Source organism: Theropithecus gelada, chromosome X, assembly GCF_003255815.1.
Source record: "Theropithecus gelada isolate Dixy chromosome X, Tgel_1.0, whole genome shotgun sequence".
In the NCBI taxonomy this organism is placed as follows: domain Eukaryota; kingdom Metazoa; phylum Chordata; class Mammalia; order Primates; family Cercopithecidae; genus Theropithecus; species Theropithecus gelada.
In genome coordinates, this window is record NC_037689.1 from 21,493,711 (window position 1) to 21,507,302 (window position 13,592).

At 39.4% G+C, this 13,592-nt stretch overlaps 1 protein-coding gene across 1 annotated transcript in view; it reads right to left on the minus strand.

Moving 5' to 3' along the window:
• XK (X-linked Kx blood group) overlaps positions 1 to 13,592 on the minus strand; it is a 41,168-nt gene that overhangs the window by 26,120 nt on the left and 1,456 nt on the right. The window contains exon 2 of the mRNA XM_025371951.1: positions 6,696 to 6,958. Within this exon, the coding sequence (XP_025227736.1) occupies positions 6,696 to 6,958 (263 nt within the window). The remainder of the gene's footprint in view (positions 1 to 6,695; positions 6,959 to 13,592) is intronic.

Genomic DNA, 13,592 nt, shown 5'->3' on the forward strand with positions numbered 1-13,592 from the left:
TACATGATCATACACACATTACTTTTTCTGGGAATGCGATTGATAATTGTGTTTATAATTGAATACATTAACAAATAAGTTTTGTAATATTTTGTAACCATTAAGAACGATTGGATTGCATGTCCTAGGCCAGAGAGCTTTTATATAATGTTACTACTTAATTTAACAGTGTCCATAAGAGGATAGAAGAATATATTCCAAACAAAGTGTCATAGTACCAGTTACTAATCCCTGTCTCAAGTCTTTTTTGGAATGAGGCAGGGTACAAATAAATAAATAAAATAACATGACCAAAACTCTCTTTTTTTTTGCATTTTTCCTTGTGTTTTCCCCATCACTCCTCAATCTCCATGTAAAGCCTGTCCCATGAAGTTCATGCCAGCCAGTATGCAGTGTGCCCCCCTCCACCCACCCCTGTGGCCACTGCCCTCTGACTTCAGACCTTTGCTATTCTGAATAAAGCCTCCCGCACCTCAGTCAGAGTCTGCAGCTCCACCCCAGGTTCCAGCATCAGGTCGGGAATTTATCAAGCCTAGGAGGCCCCCAGCAACTCCCTGGCCTCACGAGGCCTTGCAGTTCAAAGCCAATGAGGAAGTCTCTATATCTTTATCCCCAGTCAGCTCCTCCCACCAGGGCCAGTGCTCTCACTAACACCACTGGAAACTGCCCCTTCTATAATCACTGATTCAAACACCCCACCTATTCAGCTCTCTATGGGATAGCTTCTCCTAGATGTCTCACAGACACCTACAACCCAAAATTAGAGAACCTGAGAGAAGTCAGGGGCACTGTCATTAAAGACTTTAATAGCATGGGCTGATGGCAGCAGCCTGGAGTCTCTCATCCATGGAAATTTTTGAGGCTGGATGAAATTGTTGATGAAGTCCTGCCAGGTTCGGAGACCCAAGCATCCCTCCTTCTCGGGCTGGGGCACCTCATCAACCTGATGGTGGGTACATCCTCCAAGAGGCATCTGAGCTGCTCATCCTTGTGCATGGCCCTCTCCATGTGTTCTGGGGTGATATGCACCCTGCAGCTGTTCTGGGCCTCCTTGCCTGCCTGCTCCAGGATGTTGGCCATCAGATACTAGAGAATAACAGCCAGGAAAACAGGTGTGGATGAGCTCAGGCACTGGGAATACTGACCTTCTCGCAGAAAGCCGTCCATGTGGCTAACAGGAAGCTGCAGCTAGGCTTTTGTGGAGCAGGGAAGAATCTCCTTTCTAAGGCTCCTTTTTGCCCTCACATGGTCTTGGTGAGTTTTGTTTTGATCAGCCCTCGTCGGTTTTCCCACTAGCCTGAGCCTCTCCAGGTACCAGTGCTTATTCCCGCCCATTGTGCTCCAGGCCCTCCTTGGTCAGGGAGCTGCCTTCATGACAACCTCAACTTTGTGATATTATTGGTGTCCACTGAGCCCTGATCAAGCCTGGCCTCGAAATGTCTCTGACAGGAACCTGCTCACCCTAATAACTGGACCATCTTTTTGAGGAAAGTCTAACTTTATACTTGACTTAAACATTCTAGCAACAACAACAAAAAACGTGTTTCAGTCAAAACCTTGTCCTGTCTTCACTACGCCAATCCAGGTTCTGTGATTCTAGCTTTGTATGGCCAGTGAGCTCATTTACATTCCTCTATAAGCTGTAAGTCACTAACAGACATGCTCAATGTCTTGTACAGTAGAGGTTCAAATGTCACCCTTCTCATGCTGTAATAAAACCAGTTTTACTTCCATTTACATACTCATTTTGATATCTCTAGTCAATATTCCTACATCTGTCCTTTGGGTTATCTTATAAGCTGGTCCGAACATCTGCTTGTTCTCTCATGAGTTAAATAGAATCTTTAAAATGTGTTCATTTCTTTAAGCCTGAAACTGAAAGTAAAATATACCTTGCAAACCTGCTACTTCACTACCAAGACAAATGGAGATCCATGGCTACAACAGTCCATATCAGGAACTGGGAATTATTCTTGACATCTCTCACTGCCTCACCTTCATATCCAATCAATCAACACATTGTTCCACTTACGCATTCTTAATATTGCTCCAATAATCCACTCTTACTATTCCAGTCCAGGCCATTATTCTCACCTTGACAACTATAGTAGCCCACTTCCTAGCCTCTCTGTTTCCTCCTTCACTCTCCTCCAATCCATTTTGCAGAGTAATCAGTTTCTAAAACTAAATTTGATCATGAGACTTGTTACTTAAAACTCATCAGTGCCTTCCCATTGCCTCTGGAATAAAGCTTGAAATCCTGGGATGCTCTTTCCTGATTTTTCTTCATCTGGCTTCTTTTCTTCATCTAGCAGTTTTCAGTTTAAACCTAAGTTTTGGAAACCTTTGTCTCATTTCTCAGACTCAGTTAGACACCCCCCAATATACCCTCAGAGAGGCTACTTATCTTTCACTTTGCAGGATTTATCTTAAATAAATTATGCATTTGATTAATAATTTGTCTGATTTTATATATCCTATTCGAAGATGATTGGGGCCTGTCTACCTTATTCACCACTTTATCCTCAGAGACCAGTACAGGGTCTAAAACACAGAACACACCCAAGAAATACTCATTGAGTCCATAAATAAAGTCACACAAATCTAACCTCAAATTCTGGCTCCTCTGGCAGACTATGAGTACAATTTTCCTCCAATTTTTTTTTTTTTTTTTTTTTTTGGAGCCAAGGTCCTCCCAGGCTCAAGCAATCCTCCCGCCTTATCCTCCCAAGTAGCTGGGACCACAGGCATGCACCACCACTCCCGGCTAATTTTTGTATTTTTTGTAGAGATGGGGTCTCATCATGTTGCCCAGGGTGGTCTCAAACTCCTGGGTTCAAGCGATTTGCCCACCTTGGCTTCCTAAAGTGCTAGGATTACAGGTGTGAGCCACTGTGCCTGGCCCAATTTCCCTCTTTAGTAAGATGGAGACATTATCTACCTCAGGGACACTGTGTAAATGAAACAGAAGAATGCCTATCACAGTACCTGCCACAAATCAAGGGTTCATGAAACAGTCATTTTTACTACCAACATTACCACCTTGAGTGGAATAGAGAAGGGTACTGTGAGGGACAGGCAAGCCAAATGGCAGGCTGCAGGGGCCTTCACAAAGCACAGTAACGTTGGTGTGCTCACTTAGGCTTCAGCCCAACCCATCCTCCAAGATCCTCAGACTTGAGCAAGCCCTTGCTGAGAACTGACTAGACTCAGGGAATCTCAGGATGTCCAAACTCACCCAAGACTGAAGCTCACAGACACAGTGTCCATTATTCACTGACTATGAGAAAGAAAACTTCCCCATAGCATAAGATTCCATTGATATGAAAGATTCATAATAGTCAAATCTATAGAGACAGGAAGTAGATTAGTAGGTTGCCAGGGGCTAGGGGCAAGGGAAATGAAGAGTGACTGTTAATGAATAGGGGACTTCTTTTTGATGTAATGAAAACGTCTAAAATTGTCCAAAACTTTTCGGTGCAATGAAAATGTCTAAAACTAGACAGTGGTGATGATTGTATAACATTGTCAATATACTGAAACCTACTGAATCGTACACTTAAAATGGTGAAATTTATGTTATATAAATTGTATTGCAATTGAAGAAAAACAATAACTCTCCAGTGACCATGTAGCTGGCTCTCCCTTCTCTCCCTCACGGCAAACTCTGCTAATGCCAAATCCATCAATGTTTGCTCAATGAGCACAGAATCAGTGAGAGAGGAGAGAGTTACAGAATTGGAATGCTGAATAGGGTCAGGTTGTGATGGACTCTATGTCCTTCTGTCAAGAGGGACACATTTCTATTGGTCTGGACTGCATTTAGATGATGTGGCAGACACTGTCAGCCGCCTATTCATTTTCCATTCCTCTCACTATCTTAAGAGAACATGGTTTTGTTATGGGTGGTCATGGGCCCAACCACATGCAGGCCATGACTAGTCTAACCCAATGTTCTCAAACTTTGCTGATAATAAAATCACCTGGAGCCCTTGTTTAAAGAACAAAAGGGAAATAAAAAGAAAAGACATAATTTTGGCTCCCATCCCAGACACAGCAAATCACAGTTTCCAGAGATGAATCCTGGCAATCTATATATTTAACAAGCCCCCAGGTAACTCTAATCATCATCAGGGAAGTTTGAGGAATACTGGTCTAAACCACTGGTGGCAAACATTCCTAGACCTGGCTTTCCTAGCATCCCTTGAAGCTAAATGACTGATCAGTTCTGGTTAGAGACCTAAAGTCATTTCTGTCAGAGAGATTTCTGGAAAAGCTATAGTTTTTAATAAAAGGAGGAAGACAAAGCAAAGTCTATTAGGGAGATTCAAGGAAAAGCTACATTCATTAATAAAAAGAGAAAGATATCTACCCTTCCTTCTTCAGCCCTTCTTACTGTTTTGAAGGTAGCTATGATGGTTGGAACTGTAGTAGCAACCCAAGCAAAAGGCCAATGGCTTGGCAGGGACATCAACTTTGCCACTATTGAGCAGCTGAAATAATGTCAGCAACTGTCTACTTCCAATATCTAGTTAGATAAGAAAAATAAACTCTAGGTTAACTTTACAGTTAGGTGTTTGTTCCTTGCACCAAATACATTTCTAACCACATGACAGACACTACCAACATTTGCCTCTGTGACACACCCTAGGCCATGCTCCATTCATAAGGGTCTTACCCTTTCCGAGTGAGATAATCCTTCCTTATATATGTTAAGGCAGTGATTGGGGTTAGTCAAGACCTGCATAAATGGCAGCCATCTATCTTTTTAACAAGACCATGCCCACTTCCTTTTTCCGTAGCTATTTGATTTATCATTTAACTCTCAGAGGACTTATGGTTTTCCAAGTTCTTTTGGGACATTTCAGATATCCATTGTGACACTGACATTTTATAAGATAGATCTGATTTTTCCTGAACAGAATTATGTCTGAAAAATTGTAACAAGGGTTGGCAAACTTTCTTTGTAAAAAGTTAGTAAATATTTTAGACTTTGTGGGCCACATTATGTTTATTGCAACTACTCAACTCTGTTGTTTTAGTCCCAAAACAGTCACAGACCATACATAAATGAAAGAGCAGGGCTGTGTCCCAATAGAACTTTACTGACAAAAACAGGCAGTGCCCAGATTAGGCCCATGGGATGTAGTTTGCCAACCCCTCAACTGTGAGACAATCGTCACTAAAAAAACTTGAGGAAAAAAATTGGATCTACCTCTAAAAATCAAATAGGCTATCATCACATCTGATTTATTGCTGTATCCCTGCCACTTGGAAAAACAATAAACTGGGAAAAAGAGTATAGTGGCATGCAGTTTGGTCAAGACCCATTCCAGTTATAATTCCTTAGGGAACATGGATGCTGCTATATTTATTGAGCTTTTACTCCCTACCAGGTGTTGTGGAAAGTATTTCCATATAAATGTTGATCCACTAAGGTTCAAGATCTCTACTTGAGATCCTGACTCATACTTTAAGAAACACAATCAGGCAACCTGGATAAGGGAGATGGCTCAACATGTAGGTATCCTGTGACTCTGACATGAATTATTACCAGCCAGTCTGAAATATAGGTAGAAAGAGGATAAAACTGAGTGAAGTAAAATAAATAAGTCTTTCTTATATTCAATGTTTTCTTAAACATGTGTTTTTTCAACTTAAGGCTTTTAAATCATTTTGTATATCCATAATAAAACTTACCATAATAGTTTTCATTTACCCATAATATTAATACTTGGGAGGGTATCCACTTCTCATTTGTAGGCTTTTCAATAAAATCTTGACTCTGATGCAAATAGTGTTGTTTTTTAAACTTAACCAAAATCTGCTCTTATTTTGATGATGTGAGAATAGCCCAAAGGTAGAACATTGTCTTGACTTATAAACTGATATACCTATTACAAATCTAAGAAGACAGGAAAGTAGCCTTGTTACATTATTCACCACAAAGTTGTTAAGCCAACTGTCTCAACTTGTTGAGAACTAGCACTGAAAGACAGAGTGAAATCCCAAGAGGACCAGCCTCCAGTAGCTGTATTTTTAGCCTCTGGTAAACTATATTTTCTAAAAATGGCCACAGTGGTATTTTTGGTCCCACATGATCTTCCAGAACTCTACCATTCCCCAACAAGAGTCAGAGTTGGCTTCCCTCTCCCTTCCCTTGAATCTGGGCAGAACTTTTGAGTACTTCAACAATGAGAAGGAAGCAAAAGTGATGTGCCCCAACTCCCAAGCCTGGATCACAAAAGCTGATACGGCTTCCATCTGGCCTTCCCTCATTCTTAGAACACTCACCCTTGGAAGCAGCTACCATGCTCTAAGGAAGCCCAAACTCACTCACACAGAGAAATCAAATGGAGAAGATCTGAGACTCCCAGCAACAGCCAATATCAAAACGTGAGCAACAAGACATGTGAATGAAGGGGCCATGAATAGATTCTAGCCCCCCACCTTTGAGCCACCCTAGCTGATCCTTAGTGGATCACAGATTAGGTAACCCTTTTGAGCCCTGCCTAGAATGCAGAGTCATAAGCAAAATAAATGTTGTTATTTTAACTGAGTTTTGAGCATAGTAACTAGAACATAGATTCAGAATTAAATGCACTTAAGAACAAATTTCCTTTGAAACAAAATAAACTATGTTTTGCTTCTCATTTTGATCCCCAAATGTAGGCAGAAATTAAAAATATACGTACTTCTTCCAACAGTGACGTCCTGCTGCATGATACTTATGTACAGCTGTAGGGTCAGCTGAGGGGCTGAGCCCAAGAAAGCCTGGATCACTGATGCCCGGCTGAACGCTGATCGGTGGGTGATTAGCTTGCCTTCTGCCTGGCCCACCTCTTTCTCAATCTCCTCTGAGAGGCCATTTTTTGGCATTTGCCTCTTCTTGGTGATACTGACATAAGGCTCTTCATTGTTGCTTGACTGAAAGTAGATGCAGAAGACTTCGAAACACCTGAAAACAAATCAGCAAGTCATAATAATTAGAGACAGACAGGATTCTGACTTTCCATGCTCATCCTACTTACCTTTAGCCTGATTCTCAAAGACTTGACTTGACTACTCTGAACTGTAGTCACTCTTCTAAATCAACCACTCCAAGGACCAGTTCTCCGTATGCAGTCCTCTTGAGGCTTTCCAAGAGGCCAATGGGAATGTATGAGAACCAAATGAAGAAGTAACACCAAAGGCCACTGAAGCAAGGAAATATCTTAGAGAATGGAAAGTGGTTCCAGCTCCAGGGTCATAGAAATAATGTGCAGTTTTCCTTCCTGACACATACTAGCTGTGTAGCCATAGCCAAGTCACTTACTATCCCCACCCCAGTATATTCCCTCCACTATAAAGCAGATATAATGCCCACTTTGTCATATTGCTGTGAAAAATGATAATACAGTGTGACTGCATGCATGCACGCACATACGTGTGTGTTCCACATCCAAAAGATGCCCCAAACCACCCCAGTTAAAGCAGAAGCTATGGCTTGGAAATCCTCCAGCACAAGGCAGCTTACCATCTAGCATTTCACTGGGAGACCACGACATGTTACCTATCTCTCTGTTTTCATTTGTCCTTACAGGGCAGGACTAAAGTTAGTCCCACCTAGGGATGGAGACTTAATCAGTGACCTTTCCAGACTGAGAGAATACCTGGCTTTTAACATCTGAATTTCCTCTCTAGGTAAAAATATGGATGCTGAAGCTGGAAGAATACTGAGGTCTGTGATTAACTTTGAAGTACACACACACACACACACACACACACACACACGAATTGATAGATGGATAGATATGTGAAACAAAATGTTAATTGTAGAATCTAGGTGGTAAGTACTTGGGCATTCACTATAGAATTCCTTCAACTTTTCTTCTGTGTGTTTGAAAATTTTCATAATAAAATTCTGGTGAAAAATGTGTTTTCCCTAGGAGTAAGAAAAATACTCATGGCCGTAGGTTTATAATTTGTTAAAGGACGTTTTGTCCCTCCTCTAACATGCACTTTTATAACAACCTTATGATGCTGCCAGAAGATTTTAATGGCTTCATCTATTTCATTGAATGTTAATGTTATAATGCTAACTTTATACTGTCACCCTGAGGCGACTACGGCAACTGGAATGTATTTATAGTTTGAAATAATAAAACAAAGCTTGACGTAAGAGAGGAAATGCAGGAACCTTTCTGGTGAGTACAAAGTGGACATATTTTGTGATTAATACCATTTTTCATTTGTTGCTAGGAGAAAGAAAGTGCATGGTGTGTGTGGGTGTGTGGGGGTGTTGATTTGTGTACGACATTTTGTCCCGTGGGGTCAAGAACACTTTAATGTATTACATGAAAATATGTAAAACCACACAGACCAGTTTCTTCAGTTGGAAATAATGTCAGTGAAGTTCAGGCCACAAGTTCAATCCCAAGCATGTCCAATTGAATTTTCTCTGAAGGAAAACTCAAATTAATCACTGAGGGCTATATGAGGCCTAGCAACTTCACACTGTTGGACCACTGACCACAACAAAGATTAGAAAACAGAATGAACTGTCCGGGTGTGGTGGCTCACGCCTGTAATCCCAGCACTTTGGGAGGCTGAGGCAGGCAGATCACCTGATGTCAGGAGTTTGAGACCAATCTGGTCAACATGGTGAAACCACGTCTCTATTAAAAATGCAAAAATTAGCCAGGCGTGGTGGTGCACTCCCGTAGTCTCACCTACTCGGGAGGCTGAGGCAGGAGAATTGCTTGAACACAGGAGGCAGAGATTACAGTGAGCCAAGATTGCACTACCGCACTCCAGCCTGGGTGACAGAGCAAGACTCTGTCTCAAAAATATAAAACAAAACAAAAACAAAAACAAAACAAAAACAGAATAAACTGATAATCATCTTTATTCTCAAATATGAGATGAATGCAGATGCAGTTTACTAAGTGCTGTGGGGATGCAGACAGCTGGATACCCCTGCCTCATTCGGGGGCACTCACAATCTAAACGGGATAGTGGGACATATGCACAATAAGAATAATAAATAATGAAAATTAATATTTATATAGCACTTTCAGTTATGACATTTTATCACATATGATCTCACTTAGAAGAAAATGTATTGCAACAATTTAAATCATAGCATTATGTATAATAGCAAACTTCTGGGAATACTCTAAAGGTCCCAAAAATGAAAGAATAATTAAATAAATCCTAATATATCAATTCAATGAAACATTATACAGTCCTTAACATCAATGGTATAGAAGTACAAATACCAATATATAAATTTTTTTCAAAAGACAGTCTCACTCTCTCACCCACACTGGAGGGCAGTGGTGTGATCATAGCTCACTGCAGCCTCCAACTGCAGCCTCCAACTGCTGGCCTCAAGGGACCCTCACTCCTGAGCCTCCTAAGTAGCTGGGACTCCAGATGCATGCTACTGTGCCCAGCTAATTTTATTTTTTGTGAGGAAACAGTCTCACTATGTTGACCAGGCTAACTATTTTTACCATATTTGGTATGTGGAAGAAGCAAATTACAATAGAATCATATATTTTAAATTACATTTTTTATAAAAAGAAAATCACATATATAAGAAATATATACAGATTACACACACATACCCACACATACATATAAACAGTGAAATGTTTGAGCTGGCTCATACTGACTCAGGAGAGCAGACTGTTAAATAGGAATTTTGTGAGCCAGTTGTTAAACAACTGGTAGCTTGATCAATCATGATGGGAATATACGCATTAGAGAAATCAGCAAACACTGAAAATCAGGGCTTGTTTTCCCCAAGAGACAGTTTACTAGCATGCCATTATAAAAATATTAGTAAGGATATACAACAAAAGCATTAGGAATTGTTCTCTCTGAGCAGTCAAATGAGAGCTTTTATTTTCCTCATTGTGCAAATCTGTTTCCTGCCCTTCTGTCATTTTAAAAAATGTTTTACTTGCATAATAAAATCAAGCTTAGAGTTTTGAAAGACTAAAACAAACAAATTAAATACCAGCACATGCTAAGAACTGAATGAATGAAATGAGGGTTCAGATGAGAAAGCAATTTTCCTGATGCCAAGGAAGGTGCTGGATGAAACTGGAAGCATTCTGCAGAATTGTAGACAAAGTAAAACTTCCATGGTCATTTGATGGAAATGAAAGAAGGTCCTAAAGCTCAGGTGGAACCTCTTCTAAGCCACTGTTTTTTCCCAGGTGATACATTTGTATTAGCATAGAGTTTTACATGTAGTCATAGGTGTTTAATACATTTGTAAAAGGCCCCAAGACCTCCTGCCACTGTAGGTTAGGAAAACTGATAAGAAACAAACTACTATTCTTGCAATTCTGCAAGACTCATCTAATTACTCAAAATCTGTTTTTATTTTTTGGGTTTTTATTTGTTTGTTGCTTGAGAGGTTGGCTAAATAAAGCCAGAAATTAGATACTTTTATCAAAATTGAATACTCAAGGTAGTTTTTCAGTAGCATCTACACCAAGGGAAAGCAAATTTTCTGTGAAGTATTTATAAGAAAGTAAATATTTTATTATTTGCAGGCCATGGTCTCTGTTGCAACTGCTCGATTCTGTCTCTGCAGTGTGAAAGCAGTTGTAGCCAATACATAAACCAGTGAGCAAGGCTGTGTTCCAATAAAACTTTACCTACAAAAACAGGTGATGGGGGTATTAGGCCTGTGGGGTACAGTTTGCTAACCCCAATGTAGATAATCAGCAAGTTGATCCTTATTTTTTACTTTATCCCATTTTCAAGCATCATAGCAGAAGGAGCTTATTCCTTAGCTGAAATCATGCATGCGGATGTCAGCATAAATAATCTGTGGTACCAGAGACCCTAATTAAAACACTTTTTCCGAAGAAATACTATAATTTCCAATAAGCCACATTATCTTCACATGACACACATGCTCTGTAAGCCTACACAAAACCCAAATTGGTTAAATAGAAAATGCTGCAAAACCTTTGAAAAGCCACTTGCTTAATCTCACTGAACCTCAATTACTGGACTGTAAAAATAAGATAATGACAGTTAACTCACAGGGCTTTACCATGGATGAAATTAAACACTGTATATAAAAGCACCTTGCAAATGAAAAAAGAAATTCTCTTCAAATGTAGACTATTAACATTTTAAATTCTTTAAAAAGTTTAATGTAGAAGGATATATTATGGTGCATCATTTTGCAGTATTCTGGAAAGGTTTTGGGAACTTCTTAGGCTTTATTTTATAAATGCAGATTTTTCATGTACCATTTTTTTCCTCACTATACCAGTAATAAAAAAGAGATGAGGGGAATTCCTTGAACTTGTAACTTATTTATATTTATTCCTCCCAATTAATTTATAAAAATTAGCATAAATGTAAAAGAATCATAAACAGAATTTTTAAAATGTTTTTGTGTTTTAGGTAAGAGATCTTTTCCCTGCTCTGGTTTGCTAGAGTATCTATTACAATACACAATAAGATTTTCCTCAAAATTATAAATAAATTCAAGGCATTATCCAAAGTTCGTGTCATTCAAACTTAGGCTTAATGTGAAAACAATCATAAAAACTGTAACTACCATTTTAAATACAAGACTGACACAAATGAAATATGGTGCTCTCCCTATGCCTCCCTAAAGGAAAGAAGGAGCAAAGCCTAGTTAGTAGTATTTAGGCCAGAATCATTAGTGTAATGTATTGCAGTTTAACTGGGCCATCGTGCTGCATGAACTCAAACGCAGCATCTACCTAGCAAAAACACAAGTTTGGCTAGTATTCATCCAAAGGCAAGAAGAGTTAAACTGTCAAAAAACAATTTAGAAATATTACTAAATCCAATCCATAAAGAAGGGGGTAAGAATCACCATGACTCTCCTTTGTTTGAGGGAAATAATTTTTATCTTTATGTAAAGTTGATGTCTTAGAGTTAAAATGGAATCAAACAGTCAGCAGGAAGAAATTCCAGTAAGATATTAAGTCAGGCTAATACACAAGAACAAACTGCTTTTCTTTTAATCTGGAAGCTAAGAGACTTGGAACCACATTTTGTGTATCTCAGTAAGGTCATGGGTCCAATATCTCCTTGAAATAAATCAGCTGCATTAGAATCAGTGACTCCTTGTTGATGGAAGGGGTTTGCCTGTTGTTTTGTTTTTTTATCTTTTATTTTGTTTTTGCTTCAAGAAGACAATGGCCCATTCAGAACTTTCTGGAAATAGGTATTTTTATAGTGTTGAAACTTTATATATAGATGAGAAGTTATCTCTTCAAAGCACTAAAAGTTTTCTTTCCTTAATAAAGTTAAAATATTTTTACTGTAAAAACTGAAAAATATAGAAAAATATATAATTGTTTTATTATATGGTTTTATATATTTTCCAGAATATTAAAATCACTCATAACCCCACTATTCAGAAATTATTATTCTTAACATCTTGGTATGTTTTCTTGAGTTCAGGTTTATACTTGTCATCTTGTTTTTATATATATTATGTTATTAGCTTTGTCTTGGGTTACTCTTCGTGTTTAGAAACACTTTAAATAGTAGCAGTGATAGGGTATTATCATTTACTTGGATTGCCAAGATGACCAAACTTTTTCTTAATTTAAAATGGAACTACTAATAGAATGTACTACACAGTCCTCTGCTTTCTTCCACTGAGCACAGGGAACATAATTAGCTCTTTTTAAGGAGCCTTGAGAACATAGTGTGAGGCCTCACTTTCCTCACCTACAAGATGGGGACAATTACATCTATGTCATGGTGAGGATTCAGTGAATTGAGGGATGTAAGTATATATCAAACCATCTAGCACAAGAAGCTTTTGAGAAATGTCAGTTCCCCTTTTTCCTGTTACTCCACTTAAACATTATCTGTTTTCTTCTCACAGATAATGTTAAGAAATGATAAGTGCCCTGCCCAAAGTCAGATCACACTTATTTTACTGAGCGGGAATACAGTCTGGATCACAGGGTTTACCTGGCTAGAAAGGACTAACTCTCTCCTCACTAAATGGCTCCAGGTTCCAGGACTTCTAAAACTCCCCTCCCTCCCTCTCTTTTTCCCCACACTCTTCCCCAGCTATCAGGAAGTCAGCAGCAACCTCCCACTCCTGTCAGTGTACCTGTTTATTTTCCTTTCTAGGATTCTGCAGCTTCTGGAGGCTGAGAAACTTGTTCACCAAGTTTGCTGTGACTGTGTGTAAACTACAAGTCAGTAGTTCGTGTGTCAGCCGGAACAGTTTTCTTTAATATGAGGTGCAAAAATGTTATGGCCAGGTGTGGTAGCTCACGCCTGTAATTCCAGCACCTTGGGAGGCCTGGGCAGGAGGATCATTTGAGCTCAGGAGTTCCAGATCATCCTGGGCAACATAGGGAAAACTTTAGGAGGCCCAGGCGGGAGGATCACTGGAGCTCAGGAGTTCGAGACCAGCCTGGGCAACATAGGGAGACTCTTTCTCTACAAAAAATACAAAAAAAGAAAAAGGAAAAGAAAAAAGAAAAAGAAAAGGAAAAGAAAAGAAAAAGAAAAAAAAAAAGAAAAAGAAAAGAAAATTAGCCAGGCATGATGGCGCTTGCCTGCAGTCCTAGCTCCTC